General features: G+C 35.0%; 1 protein-coding gene across 2 annotated transcripts in view; it reads left to right on the forward strand.

The window, feature by feature from the left end:
• Positions 1–18,799, forward strand: part of LOC111160357 (sprouty related EVH1 domain containing 1) — a 108,807-nt gene that overhangs the window by 51,777 nt on the left and 38,231 nt on the right. For both annotated transcript variants that reach the window (XM_022523427.1, XM_022523418.1), the window contains exon 2: positions 11,375–11,549. In XM_022523427.1, the coding sequence (XP_022379135.1) occupies positions 11,375–11,549 (175 nt within the window). The remainder of the gene's footprint in view (positions 1–11,374; positions 11,550–18,799) is intronic.

Raw genomic sequence — 18,799 nt, forward strand, 5'->3', positions numbered from 1 at the left:
CTTTAGAAGAAATACATGCATATGATGTAGTTTGTGGGATGTTATATGGAATGTAGAGAGGGCTAAGATGCTAGGCTATATTTAAACAAGTCTCTGTTATTAGGGAGAATTACACATTGTAAATAGGTGGGAGCAGTGATACTGGTCCTTTCAGGTTCTTGGGAGGGATTCAGTGTGCAGGATGGGGCAGGTTTTAACATCAGGGAGGGCAAGAAGGCTGTTAAAATCAATCTGCATTCCACTTAAAATTCATTGTTGTAGTATAAATGACAAGTGTACAAAAACTGCTAGCTCTTGTTACAGAGACAGGTACCATTTTGAGATCATAGCCCATCAAGAAGTGTGTGTGTTTAAGAGTTTGGTAAATACATTTTTGAATAAAGGGTAATACATACATATGGTACAAAATTTAAAAAAACATAAGAGCATTTAATGAAAGGAAAATTACTCTTGTACCTCTCTTTTTCTCTTGCTAAAGAAAGTTAATCTGTTGCATAAAGATTCTACTCATATGCATGTATCTGTGTGTGTGTGTTTTCCCCACAAATGATAGCATACTAGACATATTTCATGTACCTTAAAAAAAAATTAAAACCTAATAAAACCTAGAGATCTGCTCACTTGACACTATAAAGAGCTTCTTCATATTTATCCTGGCTACACAGCATTGCATTCTTAGAAGTGGAGAACTTTTCCTGATGGTGGGACTCTGGTCAGAAAGAGATGTCCTACAAAAGGGTGAGAGGGAAGCAATGTCCTTGGCTTTCAGAATGGAAGAAGGCCACAGTCCAAGAAGTGAATGACTTTTAGAAATTGGAAAAGACAAAGAAACGTATTCTCTTCTGTATTACCCTGAAAAGAATGCAACACTGCTTGCACCTTAATTGTAGCCCAGGGAAGCCTTTTGGACTTCCAGTGCACAGAACGGTATAAATTTCTGTTGTTTTAATCTGCTGTTTTTAGTAATTTATTATGGCAACAATAGAAAACTAATAGATATATGCTGTACATTCTTTTTCTCAATTTGTTACTCCTTTTTTACAGTTGTTTATGGTGTTTTTGCTATATAGGAATGTATTTCATATAGTTGAATATATCCCTTTATTTTTTTTATTATTATTTTTTTTAAGATTTTATTTATTTATTTGACAGACAGAAATCACAGGTAGGCAGAGAGGCAGGCAGAGAGAGAGGGGGAAGCAGGCTCCCCGCTGAGCAGAGAGCCCGATGTGGGGCTCGATCCCAGGACCCTGGGATCATGACCTGAGCTGAAGGCGGAGGCTTTAACCTACTGAGCCACCCAGGTGCCCCTATCCCTTTATTTTTTAATTGCCTCTGGATCTTAGGCCTTTCCTACTGTGGGATTATTTTGAAACTACTATATTTCATTTGATGCTTTTATCTCATTACAAACTCTGATATTAATGTTGGTTCCCTGTCTTCTACGTTCTGGTCTCTTATTGACAATGAATATTTTTATACTTCAGCTTTTCTAACATAGACCAAGAGTACTTCCAAAGATGAAATCATGTAATCAGTGCTGGTAATTAAGGAATCGGGGAATTAACAGTAGTGGGGCCAGATGGCATGGGACATACAAAGTTGTAGAGTTTTAAACCAGACTTTGGTTGGTTGATGATACTGCCTAGCAGAACCTAGAATTGTTGACTCTTAAGGGATAGTTTGTGACTACCTCTTTATTTATTCTTTTTAGATTTTAGTTTTATTCCTCCTTCTTTTGGAAGACTTTTCAGATGCTTATGACTCGGTTAGAAGTGTTTTCATCATGTAAGCAGTATGTGGAAGAGTTAGAGAACTGATATTTGATACTTAGGTGTGGCTAACAATTCTTACTGAAAGTAAAAAGCTGTCTCCTGGGTTTATTATACAAAGCCATCATAAAGACAGAAAGAGATAAATTTAGACAATTTCAGAATGCAGATATTATAATATCATAAAGTTGATTTAATATATGAAGGCATTATAATAGTAACATTCATTGGGTACCAATCTGTGAGCCAGGTACAATATTCAGCACTTTACTTGCATTTCCTCATTCACTTTTCATTCAAACACTGCAGTTAGATAGTTATTATCCCCATTTACAGAGTAGGAGAATGGGGGTACAGAGAGCAAAGTAATTTAATTTGCCCAAGATTATAACTTTTAAATGATGCACCTGCCTTTGGAATCTAGGAAGTCTGACTTGCTGTTAAACCCAGTGCCATATGATGCTTTGGCGATTACTGTGTGGGAAATAATATTTGCTCCAAGTTTATAGTTGCCAATACAAAATGAGTAATTTAAGACCTTTACTTTTATAATCAAACTCAGTCTTTTATATCTTTATCTGTAAAATTTTTTAAAAAGATTTTATTTATTTATTTGACAGAGAGATAGAGAGCACAAGTAGGCAGAGTGGCAGGCAGAGGAAAAGGGAGAAACAGGCTTCCTGCTGAGCAGAGAGCCCAGTGTAGGACTCGATCCCAGGACCCTGGGATCATGACCTGAGCCAAAAGCAGCTGCTTAACCCACTGAGCAACCCAGGTGCTCCTATCTGTAAAATTTTGAAATAACCTGTCTCATTAGTGTTGATGCAGTCAAGTTCCGTTACTGCATTTGGTCGTACGTAGAGAGATTTTTAAAAATACAAATCAGAGTATTCTACTCCCTTGATAGATTTTTATCTTGTGGTCTCTTTATTGTGATAAAATAGAGTACTAACTTAGACCATGGTATGAAAGACCTGATACAATAAGATCCAGTAAGTTAACTTGATGTTTGTCCTTAAAGGTGGTGTACTCGTTGTGTCATGCTCCCTCCATGGAGTGTTCTTAGCTTTTCTTCCACCTGATATAATGCTGTTCAGAACCCACATCAAATGTAAATTTTAGTCATCTCCTATACTCCCCATTTTGTGTTAACATATCCCACTATTTATATTTCTCACTAAATTATGAGCTTTGAGGAAGAGACCATAACTTCTAAATTTTGTCTCTGTATGAAGCATATAATAAATGTTCCCTGGATAATTGAATAGATGAATGGGTAGTAATGCGGTTATCTTCTGAATACCATCTGTATTTTTTATGGGTGAGAAAATAAGTACTTATACTGTGAAATGCTATATCGTTCCGATTTACTTCTGTTTAATGCTTCCTTTTTCTCTTTACCCACTCTCTGTAATAATATTTAATACCTGGATGGTAATACTTACCTTAAATATACTGTTTAGGACATGGAATGTTTTGTCACAGTAAATATCTCCTTATGGAAAAATATAAATTCTTATTGTACTGAACAAACCTTAAGGGATTCTAAGTTTTGTTTTGTTTTACTATTTCTAGCAATTTTGTTTGGTACTATTGTAGTTAGAAATGGAAAATAGTTATCTTTGCCTCCTGTATCTGGATTGCTTTCATATCCTCAGGAAAGTCTGCCCTCATCTTTCCTGATGCTACTATAACAAATTACTACAGACTTGGTGGCTTAAAATAACACAGTTTTGTTATATTGTAGTCTGGAGGTCAGATATCCAACTAGATCTTATTGGGCTGAAATCAAGGTGGTGATAAGACTGCACTCCTTTTGGAGGATCTAGGGAATCGTTTCCTTGCCTTCTCCAACTTCTAGAGGCTTGCATTCATTGGCTCATGACCCCTTTTTGCATCTTCAAAGCCAAGCAGTATAGCATCAAGTCTCTGATTCTGACCTCCTTGTCTGCCTCCCTTATCCTCTTTAATTGATCTTCTGTTAGTTTTATTTTTGTTTTCTGGATATTAGTATATTTCATTTCCTTGGAAATGTAATAATTTTTTGATTTGTTTAAGAGAGGATGATGTAACTCCACTCCAGCCAGTGTTCAGGTAACTCATTTGCAAGAACTGTGAATCCCAAAATTGTATTCAAATGTGATTTTTTTTTTTCTAAGTCTTATCTGTATTTTCTTCAGGGGAGATAGTTTGTAGCTTTAATCACAATTTCAGTAGTATCAATGATTATCCTAAGCCTCCAATTTAAGAACCATTACTGTACAAAACAACAAAATGACTTGTACAGTTCTGGTTTTTTCTTGAATCTGTTTCCTAAATGTATACATTTCTCATTGCCTATTGGTCATTAAATAATGGTCCTATCCCAGCATACCTCTGTACTTCATTCTGAGAGCAGTTTGGTTCCAAGGTCTTAAGTTTTTATTTGTAATTTTTTCCTTTTACCTATTTGCCAGAGACTGCTAATTAGTCCTGAGTATCTTTTCTGTTTTACTAGTAATAGTGTTCCCAGTTTTTAGATGGGCATATGGTTGCCTGGAAATATAGGCTGTTATTTCCCAGCTTCCATTACAGATAGTTGTGGTATTGTGACGTAGTGATAATCAGAATTGTCTGTATAAATATATTTTAAATTTGTTATGACTTTCTACGTAATTTCTGACCACTCTCTCCTTGTTATAAAATTGTCTGTACTTCCAAGCTTTGTAAATCTATATTAAAAATACTCTTAGGTTGCTGAAGGGGAGGTGGGTGGGAATGGGGTAACGGGGTGATGGAGATTGGAGAGGGTATGTGTTGTAATGAGTTTTGGGTATTATATAGGACTGATGAATCAGACCTGTACCCCTAAAACAATTAGTATATGTTAATTTAAAAAAATAAAGATCAGCGCACAACACACCAAAAAATCCTCTTTAGGTAGGGAACTTCTTAGGTAAGAGCGTAAATGAGGTGTATTGGCAACATCACTGTAATAATTTGGCAGTGTTGTGGTGAAAATATAATTGAGGTCTGTTTGAAGTAATATTCAATATTTTGTGAAATTAAAAAAAAAAGATACACCTAGAAGTGTTAAAGCATGGAAGAGTAGGAAGGTTTAGAGGTTGGGTTAGGCTTTGGAATGGGATAGGGATGTTTTCTGGTATAAATCCATACTGGACCATAGTGGACCCTAAATAGAAAAAGAAGTTAATGAAAATGGGTCTCAGTTCACCAGCAGTATGTATAGCAGACTTGATTGCCATGCCCAGGGGAAACCGAATCATGTAGAGCTGAGAAACAAAGACCAAACTGGATTTAATTTCTCGTGAGTGATCATAGGGTATAATTCAGTAGGTGCATGAGTATTTGTTCTGCCAGACATGGTGATATTAAGGACTTTTTTACTTTCAGAGAAAGTAGAGACTTCTGTTTGCTGAAATGATTTTTAAAAGAAATAGAAGTTTTCGGGCGCCTGGGTGGCTCAGTGGGTTAAGCCTCTGCCTTCAGCTCAGGTCATGATCTCAGGGTCCTCGGATCGAGTCCCGTGTGGGATTCTCTGCTCAGCGGGGAGCATGCTTCCCTCTCTCTCTCTGCCCGCCTCTCTGCCTACTTGTGATCTCTCTCCCTCTCTCTGTCAAATAAATAAGCAAAATATAAGAAAAAGAAGTTTTATCTCTTAATAGAATGTAAAAGGTTTAAAATAGGTTTGTACGAGATCTTATAGAAAGTCCCCAGCACAAATCATAAAGGAAAAGAAATACATTTCACCATGGTGAAAGAAAAGCTCTGTTCTTCGAAAGACCTTACAAAAATAAAAGCAGCCACAGATCAGAAGATGCTTATAATTCACATAACTGGCAGAGGATTAACATCGCTAATATAAAGACTTTATGCAAATCAATAGAAGGACAACTCAGTTGAAAATTAGATAATACAGAAAGAATGAAGAGAGCAAGAAGGTATTTGGGTAGATGTATATAATAGGCTTGGTAATAACGGAGCAAGAGTATGGTATAAGGGAGAAAAGAAACTAAAAATGACAGCCATATTTAGGCCAAGGACATTTTGCATATTAGAGTATTGGGGCTTGTAGAATTTTCTGTAACTGTACTCTGATTTGATAAGAAATGTTTTACCAATGTGCACATTTGAAAATGCAACCAAAATAGGCATTTGCCACAAAATACAATAATGTACAGCTTTAGAGTTATTCTGGATTATGTATAATACAGTACTACTATTTCAAAAGAAACTACATGGAACAATATAAGAGAGGCAAAATTTATCTTCATGTTTGGTCCTCTTCTTTTGCCTTTAACTTTACTGAAGTACCAGTTGAAAATTTTAGAAAATAAAGGTCATGGTGACTAAGAATTTTAGGTAATTTAGAACACTTGCTTAATCCCATCAATAAGTCCTCCGGGCTTTTCCACCAAAACAGACCCAAATTGGGGTGCCTGGGTGGCTCAGTGGGTTAAGCCACTGCCTTCGGCTCAGGTCATGATCTCAGAGTCCTGGGATCGAGCCCCGCATGGGGCTCTCTGCTCAGCGGGGAGCCTGCTTCCTCCTCTCTCTGCCTGCTTGTGATCTCTCTGTCAAATAAATAAAAAACAAACAAACAAACAAACAAAAAAAACCAGACCCAAATCAATTCTTTCCTCTTGTGTCTATTATCACCCAAGGCCAATCCAACATTACCTCTCACCTGTACTTGTTCATTTGTTTTCTAATTTGCTGACTATAGGTGAAAGGATATATTTGATAACAATTGTTCAGATGAGATCAGAGATTAGCAGTTGAGATACGATTTAGATTTTGAATAAGATAAATGAAACCCAGCTAGGTTGTACAATAAGAGCCTCTTCGTTTTACTAGAATAAAAGCTAGGATGAAAAGTGGTTATTGTGTAGTCCACTACCACAGGGAAGAATAGAGCTTTAGTTTGAACTATTTCAGAAAATTATAGAAGTAGTTATTGTCAAATTTGACTTTTTTAAATAAATCACTGAGAAGAAGTGCCTTTCAACTAAATATTTAAAGCAGCTCAAGAGGGAAATTGTTGGATTCTTAGCAGTAACAACAAATTGTCATCATAAATAGCTGTTGTCTTACACTAATAGACTAATAGATTACAAATATGAGACACAGAGAGTAAAATCCAACAAGTTCTTGAGATTTTAATTGTATGGGGGCACCTGGGTGGCTCAGTGGGTTAAAGCCTCTGCCTTTGACTCAGGTTGTGATCCCAGTGTCCTGGGATCGAGCCCTACATTGGGCTCTCTGCTCAGCGGGGAGCCTGCTTCCTCCTCTCTCTGCCTGCCTCTCTGCCTACTTGTGATCTGTCTGTCAAATAAATAAATAAAAAATCTTTAAAAAAAAAAGATTTTAATTGTATGATGGCGAGTATTATTTTTCTTTATTTTCCCCATTTACTAAAATGGGCTTCTGTTGTTTACAGGATCAGGGGGAAATGTTTATTATTATTTTAAATAGAACAATACACTTTGGTTCCTTGCTCTAAAATTACTTTTATCTAAAGAAAGAGGGGATTACAAGTATAAATTTTATTATACTGAAAGGCAGATATGACAATTTGTAAGAACTGCCATTAGTCTTTAGATGAGGTCAGTCTTTAGATGAGGTCGCATGTTTTAGATAAAAGTTAACTACTTTCATTTGGGAAAAGAAGACATTTGAAGGTAAAGAGATTATAATAATTGAAAGCACAGGTGAGAAGATTAACTTTGGCAGGAAGGAAGGTCTGTCTTTAAAAACAAACACCAAAGCCCCACCCCACACATTTATGGAACGACTTGAAACATTTTATGGTACAGATTCTAGTCTTAGGTCTTAAAGTTGGAAGCTGAGTTATTAAATTATAAACTAATGAAGGCTCTGGTAGGGGGAATACAGATTTACTTACATAAGCTTCTGGGATAGTTTAAAGCTTGAAGGATCAGCTTGAATAATTAAGGGAGACAATGACGTATTTGGTATAGTGAGATTAAAAAAGTATATAAATTACTGGTCAGCTGAAAACTTCTTTTATTGTATTAAAGTGAACAGTGAATCAGGCAGCCTTATTACTCTTCTCCTAAAGAGATCTTTGTTTTATCTGATTTTTCTAGAGAGGACAATATGTCTCTTCTAGGTGGCACTTTATAAAATAGAAAACAAAGTAATTGGGTTAACAAAGAGAATTATGTTACGGATGCTTTTTTTGAAAAAGCGTTCATACACAGGACATTCTATTTTTACAGTATCTTGAATAAAGCCAAGACGTAGTTAAAATGTAAGTTCTATATTTAAATCACTCATCTTGTAAATATTAATTATAAAATTATCTTGAAGAAACAGAAATTAAGGGAAAATGCCAAACTTCACCATCCTAAAATAACTACTTAGGGTTTTTAATATGCTTTCTCATACTGTTATTTATGGATATTTTTATATTTTTAAAGTATAAAATAATGCTGAGAAGCATTACACAAATTGTAAATGAGAATTAATAAAGTTCAAAGATGAAAAAATAAGAGTTTATGCCTTAAAGAGTTTAACTACTCTTACACTCTGAAGTCAAAATGTACCTGAGCTTCTACATACGGGTTATTTTACTCTTTGGGGTTTCTAAGTCTTGTAGAACCTAGGATAAAGTTCTTAAACTTCCCAGTTTACTACAACATTAGATGAGAACGAAGAGTCAGGATCTTACAGTAAAATAAATACTTAAGTGCTTGTTGGGAACTTGAATTTTTGGTTTTAATCCAAGTTCTACCTTTGTGACTTCATTGAACTTCAAATATTGACCTTTAAATGAAGGAGTTCAGTTCACAAACATTTAATCTGAACCTAATATGTCCAGGTTATGTGCTGTGCTTTTGGGGTATCCTAATAAATTCTTGACTAACCAAATGACCTTTGTCTAGTATTGATTCTTTACCTCCAAGCTGGTTCTCAGTGTAACAAGCTTCCCTGGCTTCTGGGTATACATGTCATGTTTATAGTAGAGGTACTTGTTCCAGTCTGTCCTAAAAGGAAGACTCCAATTTGATACGTGCGTTATACCAACTTCTATGCTATGCACTCCTACCTCTTCTGACCAGTTCTCTGAGATGAAGATTGATAAAAATGGGGTCCAGACAAGAATCAGAGCCTCGGAGTAACTGAGTAATAAAAAGCTTAGAACAGTAACCTGTAAAGCTAAAAAGTTATAGTGCTTCCCTTAAAGAATTCATTTTGACACCAATAATAGAGAATTATGGTTGTGTAAATTTTATCTTTTCCCAGGTCCTTCTTGGCTTTGAATTACCAGGATGATTACTACAATTTTAGTTCTTTGTCTTAGTAATAATAATAATTCATGCTTAAATATTGTTTATTATGTGTCAGGCATTGTTTACAATTATTAAAGGTATATACCGTAACTTTCTCAAGGACACACAGCTAGTAAGTTGCTGAGCCAGGATCCAACTTGTGAAAATATGACTTTAAACTCCTCAACCACAACACAGTGATGCTTTAAAAGTATAAACTCAACCACAACACAGTGATCCTTAAAAGTATACAGCTTTCAGGGTGCCTGGGTTGCTCAGTGGGTTAAGCCTCTGCCTTTGGCTCGGGTCATGGTCTCGGGGTCCTGGGATCGAGCCCCTCATCAGGCTCTCTGCTCAGCAGGGAGCCTGCTTCCCCCTCTCTCTCTGCCTGCCTCTCCACCTACTTGTGATCTTTGTCTGTTAAATAAATAAAAAATATTAAAAAAAATATACAGCTTTCTGACAAAATACTTGGGCCAAGAATATATACAGAATGTCTAAAAATCAATAATAAAAGCATAATAAAAAAATGACCAAAGACTTAAAAAGAGGATGGCATATAAATGGCCCATTGCCACATGAAAAGTTGTTCAACGCCATGAGTCATCAGGGAAATTGATACTAAAACCATAATGGGTTGCCACTGTAAATTCAGTATAATGAGTAAAATTTAAAAGACTGGAAACACCAAATTTTAGCAAGGATATGGAGCAACTGAAATTATCATATATTACTGATGGGAATGTGTAATGATAAAACCACTCTGGAAAACAGTTTGTTAATTTCTTTTATAGTTAAACATACTATCCTGTAAACCATCAATTCCATTCTTCTATATTAAGAGAAATGAAAGCAATATGTCTACAGAAGGGCTTGTACAAGAATATTTATATAACAGCTTTATTCATAATAGCTAGCAACTAGGAACAATCCAAATTGCCCATCAACACAAGAAAGAATAAGTGAATTGTGATGTATTTATTCAGTGAAAGGACTACTTAGCAGTAAAAAAGTGTGAACTTCTAATATAACAGCATAATGAGTCAAATAAATAAAAGAAAAGGGTACAAATGGTGATTCTGGTGATTCCATGGGTATTGAAACCCTGTAACAGTCAAAGCTAATTATTTGTTTAGAAACACAACAGTGGTTACCTATTTGTTGGATAGGAAGCAGGCTTAAAGGAATTTTCTGGAGTTATGAAAATGTTTCATATCTTGATGATCATGTTGGTTATGCAGATGTGTACGTTTGTCAGAATTTGTTGAATTTTATATTTAAGATCAACGTATTATATATAAAGTATACCTCAACAAAATAAATATGTAAAGTGAGAAAAAAACCCAACTGGGAGGATTTCAGACAAGCACTAGGACAACAGAAATGACAACTGGCAGCCTAACACTTGGAACATGTAAAGATACTAAAGTAGCACAGAACTGTTACGTAGAACCTCAATTGATCGTCATAGTAACCAAGACAAGTTTAAGTTTTATTTAATACAATTTTTAAGAAGTTATCAAGGTGTGCTACTTTTAAGAAAGGAGTTATTAATTATTATATTGAAAGTTTGGAACTAAAATGCTTAGATATCAATAATCTAGAATATTAGCTTATGTGACACATTTCTTAGATTTTATGTAAAGAACAGTTGTGGTTAATGTTGGGAAATGATTCTGGCTAGAACTAGAATGTGGTCTCTTTAGAGACTGCTAAAAAGAGAGCATGAAGAGTTTCTATAGATGAGTTTGCTTGATAAGTTCTTGAAACAGAACATTTGTCTTTATATGATTTGTGTGATTTATAGCGGAAATAAAAAAATGTGGTATCTGTACTGTGTTTGTTTCAGCTCTTTTTTTATAATCTAGAAATGTTAGAAACTTAGAGATATCACAGTGAAATGTGCTAAAATATAGCATTAATTTGTCCTGGTTATATTGCAACAGGTGGATATAAATAGACAAGTTTGATGGTGGTCTGTGTAGATTGACAATATTTGTCTCTGGGTCCTTTATGACTTGTTCCACAGCAATCAGATGTGCTTGAACTACTCAGATGATGAATTGAAATACAGTATTTGCAGTCTTTTATTGTAAGGTTAGTCTTCAAGATAAAGGTTGATCTTTTAGGTTAGTTTGTGGTTTTTTACCTTCAAGTAGGTTACTTTGTGGATTGTCATGGAAATAGGAAACATTTTAGTTACCACACATTAACTAATGTGGTTTTTTATTTCTTCAAATAAGACTGACAGCTTGGCTGTTTCTTGTTTATGGAAAACCTAATTTCTAATCTTTGCATCTGTTTTAGTAATAGTTATGCACGAGTGCGAGCTGTGGTGATGACCCGGGATGACTCAAGTGGTGGATGGCTACCACTTGGAGGGAGTGGACTGAGCTGCGTCACTGTCTTCAAAGTCCCTCACCAGGAAGAGAATGGCTGTGCTGACTTTTTTATCCGTGGAGAGCGACTCAGGGACAAAATGGTAATGAGTAATTTATCTACTGCTATAATTTTAAGATTCTGTAGAATGAATTATCTACTTAAAGTTTTCATTAGCGTACCATTAGGAGAATGATTTTTGCCCAGGATCAGTGATTATATTTCTAAGCTTTTTTAATGTTAGGACAGTGAAATATGCCTGTTTCTTTGCAGCTGGGACTCATTAATGTATTGTGTTAGAAAGGAGCTGCATTTTTTATTAGGTTTAATCATGAATAGTCCCCCCAGTTATTAAACCAAGTATAATCTGCCTGCCTTCTTTCTCACTCTCCCCTAGACTAGTGGTTGACAAACTATAATCCACAGGGAATACCCGAGCCTACCATGTTGTTTTTTTAAGACCCACGAGTTAATGATTTTTATAGGGACAGCTGTGTGGCTCGATCTATTAACCACCTGCCTTGGGCTCAAGTCATGATCCCCAGGGTCCTGGGATGAAGTTCCACCTCGGGCTCCTTTCTCAGCGGAGAACCTGCTTTCCCCTCTGCCTGCCACTCCCCCTGTTTGTGCTCACTCTCATGCTCTCTCTCTCTCTCTCTCTCCCTCTCTGACAAATAAATTAAACTTAAAAAAAAAAAAAAACCACCAAAACAACAACTTCAAGTTTAAAAAAAGAGGAATGGTTTTTACATTTTTTTAATGATTGAAAAAAAAAGCTAAAGAAGAATAATTTTGTGACACATGAAAATTACATAAAATTCAAATTTCAGTGTCCATAAATAAGTTTTCTTGAAATATAGCCTAGCTTGTTCATTTAATTTTTTCTGTGGCCCCTTTCATACTACAGTGACCGAGCTGAGTAGTTGCTGTAGAGACCATAAGTATCTGGAACCTTACAGAAAATTTTACTGGCTCCTACTCTGCAGGTTCTTTTCTCAGGTTCTTTCTCTTCATTCTCTATGAATCTAGTTATTCTGGGCTCCTAAGTCTACCTGTTTGCCAGACTAGTTTTTAACACTACTTTTTTTAGCCAGATGAGTTTCCTTCCGTCTATATATTTTAAAATTTGAATCTAAACTTTGATAATGTTAGGTATTTACTCTCTTTTAATTGGTATGGAAAGCTCTTTTTTATTTCATTTGTGAGCCAAAAAACAAGTGCAGTCATACCTGAGAAGCTCAGTGTTGTTAATGTCATTTCTGCATCAAGCAAAAGGAAAGCACACACTTAGAAGCAAAAGGAGAATAAAATGCCAAAAATTTCCAAGATTCTTGAAAATAGCTAGAATTCCCTTCAAATATGTAATTGTGGACTAGTTTGTAAGCCCATTTACTTAGTATTAGTAATGTTATTTCTATTGAAAATGTGTTTTAAGTTCCAAATAATTCTTTCAATACACGAACATTTTGATTAAATCTACTTTTAATTCTGGTTTGGTTTCTGGGTATTTTTATTACTGAGTTATTTTTAGTAATTTAGAAAGTTGCCCAAATTATGCCCCAGTTTTTGCCTCAGTTAAATGGAGTTACCCTAAATCTTCTTGAAAGCTTTCCAACTCTGTTTTTTTTTTTGTTTTTTTGTTTTTTTAGTTTTATTTATTTATTTGACAGATAGAAATCACAAGTAGGCAGAGAGGCAGGCAGAGAGAGGAGGAAGCAGACTCCCCACGGAGCAGAGAGCCTGATGCGGGGCTCGATCCCAGGACCCTGAGATCATGACCTGAGCTGAAGGCAGAGGCTTTAACCCGCTGAGCCACCCAGGCACCCCCCAACTCTGTTTTTTGAGTTTATGATTCATTCCTGACAAGGTATCTCAGTTAACCAGAATGTGGTTTTAGGATTGTAGGAAACCCCAGTTGAAGTCATAAGTGTATATAATAAATTTAATATACTGTGTCTAAAAGTTTAAATATTTAAAGGTGGTTTTGAGTTTGCATAAGATGGTGGGTGGCATACTAATGCTTATTTAAATAAAACTTGTAAACTTCTAAGAAAGAGCATATGGTGACCTGTCCTGGAATTTTATGCTTCTTTCTGAGTAAATAATAATGGAAATGTTAGAGGAGAGGTTGTAGATTTTAGTAACTGAATGAAATAGTGAAGATTTAAGGCATGTTTTAATTTCGTAAAAATAGGAAAAAAGACAAGTCAAAGGTGGAGAAAGAGTTGGAGAAAATAGTTGCTAGAAAAAGCATAAAAACAAGGAAAGGATGACCTAGATGTGAAGGAGAGAAAAGGAATATCAGAGTGAAACAGAATATTAGTTATATTAATGATGGTGGACAGTGTACTTTAGGATAATTAAATACAGGACCAAATCTGCATTAACTAGGAGTGAAGCTGGTCAGAGAAAGCTCAGATTGATGGATCAGGTGGTTGCTTATAGTGTGGCTTTGACATAAAGCTAGTGAGAATAAAACTGGGATTCAGAAAGAGCACACAAAAACTTATTTCCTTGTCAGGACTTAATTTGAGCCCATAACCTAATCCTAGGGTATAGAATCATAATAGATTAACAAGAAGATAGGTTTTCCTGATAGAAGCACTGACCTAGGAATCAGAACATCTCTTGTTTCACCTGACCATTTTGCCTAGAGGAATCTTATTTGTGAACAAGGATGATAAGTATATCTCTGTGTAGACATAAAAGGAAAATTACTTTCAGTTGAAAGGTTGCCACTTTTCTTGTAGGGATTAGCAATAGTGAAGAGTTTAGGTGATGGGGACTTCTGTGATCAAAGGCAGTGGCAGTAACACCTGGAGATGAATTGAAAATAGCAGTCTTATGGAATCTCAAGATAAATGGGACAGGGACATTGAAATAAGCACATTATTTGGCCCCCTTTCTTGGGTAATGCACATCTGACCAAGATAATTCTGAAGCAATAACAGAATTGAAGTGTATACGTTTTTCATTATCACTGCATTTTGAGATCATTAATGTCCTTATCTATTGATGTTTTCATTAATTGGTTTTATTTTAATCATTTTTCTGGATTTGAGTTTCATGATTTATCTAAAAAGGAAGTAAATTATGACTGCCTGTAAGTTTACAAAGGTCTTCCCAAGTTAATGATGGTTTTCTTTAAAATCCTTGGTGAGTAAACTGCAACTAACTTATCTCCATGCAATTCATGTAAAAGATACTTGGTAAAAACTGTGTTCTGTACCCATTTTTTTAATGTGAGTCACATCTTAGTATTTTCTACCTTAGGTGAATTCTAGAAATGAAGTGAGATACCTGCCTTTCATACCTACGAGAAAACTTGTGTCCTCTAAGAAATGATCAGTAGTTAGTAATCTGATAGCTAATAAAGAAGTAATAAAGAAATACTTGGGTAGCTAAAAAAGAAATACTAGATAATACTTTAAAGAGTGTGTATTAGTCAGAATACTGGTTAACAATAGTGAAGAAGAAAGGTGGCTTTTCTCAAAGGTAAAATATAGGCACTTAGGTAGAAGACTTTTTCCAGTCTTTGATTTACAGTTACTATACTAAAAATGTCTTGTTACATTTCCCAAAGGGTTATATTTCACTACGACTGCTGCTGCTGCTGCTACTTCTTTTTCTTCTTCTTTTTCTTCCTCTTCTTCTTTTACAAGAAAGGGAGCTCAGATAAAGAGCAGGCTCCCTGGGATTTTTTTCAGGAAGATGGCCTTTTGTATAATTAGGTCAGTGCTCATTCATTCATTCATTCATTCAGAGAGATTAGAAGTTATTTCCTCTGATGCTTACCTATAACTTGCCTGTTTTTATGATGCTTACAAAGGTTGAATTTATTTCTCAGCCTACCCTTTCATACTGTAAATTAGAGCTCATGAATAGGTAAAAGTGACTGGAGCTCCCAAACTGCTTGCCTCTTCACCACTAGCAGTTCCTCCTCTTTCCTTGTTGCCGTACAAATGTTCTTTTTCTAAGTGTGCATGAGGAAAAAGTTGGAAAGTTCTGCTCTATATCGACTTTTATACTTTATTGATGATTGAGAAGGAACTCAAAAGAAACACCAGGCTTTGGTGTTACAGCCTAAGGTAATGAAATACTACCTTTAATTAGGTAATAATGACACTTGGGGATGGGTGGAATAGTTTTTGACAAGGATGGATTCTCAGAACTGCTTTTTTTTTTTTCTTTTAATATGAATTGTAGCCTCCATTTCCTTCTAAATCTTTATAGCCTTGGTTTCTTCAGTAAAAGTTAGTGTTATCTTGGATCACATTTTAAAAAATGCTAACTAAAATTTAACTGTTAATTTGGCTTAACTTCACTGTCGAGCTTCACATTTCCCATGATAGAAACTTTCTCTTTTGCATTCACAGTTTTCACTGGATATAGTGACCCTTCTCTGTTAATATGACAGTCCTATTTTATAGGCAAACATTTTATCAAAGTATTTACCATATGTATAGATTGTATTATTTGACCATTTTAGCTAAATTGCATGTGATATATAAATTTGAACACTAAATTATATATACCTTTAGTCTTTATGAGTACTTGAACAAACTATCAGTAGTATTTAAAATTTTGCTTAAATATTACTCAACACAGTTTTAAGTTATGGATTCTGAAACAACTATTTAGAATATTTTATGTAGTATACAATAAAAATACTACAAATTTAATTTAAATGTATTATGCTATTAAAAGCTTATATACTAGGAGATAACAAGAAATGGGGTAGGCTATATAGAAAGATAACGTAGGATTCTTACAACATCTAGATTACTTAAAAACACTCTGTAAAATCAAGAAAAAGACACTGCTATGTCAAAGCAAAGTTATAGATATAACTAAAAGCTTAAAGTGACAAAGTAATATTAAAATGAAGAAAGGAAAAATAAGAAGCATTTTAAATTTTAAGAATTTGCCAGATATTAAAGGAATTGTTTTTTGGATTAATAAGTAATTGGGTTGTGGATAAAAATGGTTATAAAAGTTAAAATGCCTGTAAGATACTAGTTCTATTGTTTAAAAAGGCACATTTTAAAAATGGAACTTCTTTCCAGTTAAGTTGCCAGAACCTAAAACAAAATTAGAATGTTTATTTCTAGGAAGAAAATAAAATAGTTAAAATATAGCAGTGACTTTTTAAAAAATGAAACTTACCCACTCTCCACCATTGGAAACCTTAGAAGATCAAGGATCATCTTTCTGTCTTGGATTGAACTTTATAAAAGTACAGAACAACAGTTTTCTGCTTAGCCTTTCCCACTGTACCTCAGTGAATTATTCCTTTGTGAAACTTCAGTCCTACAGAACTCTTCCTCCACTGAAAACCAATTGCATTAACTAACTTTCTGCTTAGGATTCAGCAGCTCTGTCTCTTGGAAGATAATGGTTCTATCACCGTAATACCACAGAGTTGGGGGAAAAGTGGCAGTGGGAGTAGAGATAGTTCAGGATTTTTCTTGTCCTTACTCCTCTTACAGGATATTCCTCTATCACCCATGTATATACATCCCTCTGTTGACACTGTGCCATTTAGATCACCATCCTCTAGCTTTCATTTTCATCTGTTCCGTAGCAGTTCCTTTCTGTAGCCAACTTTTACACCTCTGAGCCTCATCATCATTTTTGGCTGCTTTTCTTTGCATATGTCATTACTATTTTATTCCCCTTTTCTTGCTCTTAGAGTGTCCTGCTTAATCTATCACTTTGTACCTCCAATTTTCTCCCAATTTCACTAGACTCCTTCGGGCTTCAGTATCTTTCCTATTGTTTTCTTTTTTAATCCAGTCTGAATTTTTCTTGTCAGTCATTCATACCACTCTCATTCATATTTCAGTTGCCAGTATGTGATGAGTTTTTGACTTACCTTGCACTAAAGGAAATTCATTGAATCCCACATTATCAAAAGGGAATACTCCCTTTTTAAAGGTGAGTCTTTCATGTCACAAGTATTTATTGAGTAGCTACTGTGTGCTAGACATTGTTCTACACACTGGGGATATGTAAATAAATAAGTCCCAGTTTGTAAGGCAACATTCTGGTGAGGGACGAAGAAATAGTAGAATAAATGCAATAAAATGCTAGACAGTTCTAAGTGCTAAGGGGGAAAAAACAAGTCAGGGAAAAAGAGGTAGGGAGTTTTTTGTAGGGAGGTTTGTTAAAACTAGATTGGATAGCCAAGGAAGGTTTTACTGAGGAGAAGTAGGTAACATTTGAGTTAAGATTTCTATTTGGATAAGGCCTTTTAGTTTATATGTTTGGACTTTTAAATCTTGAGTATCCTTAAAGTAGAGCTAATCTGTAATTTTGGCTAAGATTTTATGCTACACTATGTAAGATCTTGAACTTTTTGTGGACGTGGTGAATGGTATCAAATAGTGCAACGATAATAGTCATAGACCTAGGAATTTGTGATTCTTCCATTTCTTCAAACAAGTGCTCTTTGTTTTTGATTCTGTTTCATTCCTTTCTTCTGTACATCTCTCCTTTCTTGCCTCTATTACTGCAGATGCCTGTATTACTGCAGATAAGTCTCCTAATATTTTTCATGGCCCAGTTTTACCTAACTTTCTCTGGCTTCTATAGTGCTTATCATACTGAACTTTCTAAAACCTGGATCTAATATTTCTTTAGTAGTTTCCAGAAATTTCCTTGAGACAGTGCTGTCTTCTTATCTCAACACAAAAAACTTACAGTCTGGTCACTGCTCTTTTTATTTGTCTTGAATGTTTACCAAAGCAGTGCTTTCCATGATGTTGCCTTAGTGAATTATTCATTCGTGATTCACCAAAAGCATGTGTTGAACTTATGGAAATGGCTTCCCCTCTTTTACATTAACGAAATAACTGTAAAGGTTGCATGTTGAAAGTTTATGTGGAATAGCGAATGTAGGCAGACAGCTTGCTCTTGCTACTCATGAGGAAATGAGAATGGAAGGAACAGTTGCCTTTTTATTGTCACTGGTAAGTAACAGGGAAAAATAGGAAAACTGAGTTAGAGAAGGCACCTTGGGCAAACCAGTATTCCTAGAATGGAAGAAATACTAATTAATAACATTCATCTAGTCCAAAATTACCAATTTGTTATTATCTTTAGACTGTAATAAATTATACTACGAATGGCTTTCTGGATAGCTGTAAATTTTGTGACTATGCTCTTTCTTCTAGAGCCGTGCAATAGCTGTTTCTTGAAATTTAATACCTGGAATATGTCCCACGTTACCTTTCTGGTTACTTTTATTTTGTCTTTTTAGAAAACTTCAGCATAGCACTTGCTTCAGCACTCTCTTTATTATATTATACTTCCTCTTTAATATTTAATTATTAATTTTAAAGTAATATTTGT

The sequence above is a fragment of the Enhydra lutris genome, unplaced genomic scaffold (assembly GCF_002288905.1).
Source record: "Enhydra lutris kenyoni isolate GAN:26980312 unplaced genomic scaffold, ASM228890v2 scaffoldscaffold4, whole genome shotgun sequence".
Taxonomy (NCBI): domain Eukaryota; kingdom Metazoa; phylum Chordata; class Mammalia; order Carnivora; family Mustelidae; genus Enhydra; species Enhydra lutris.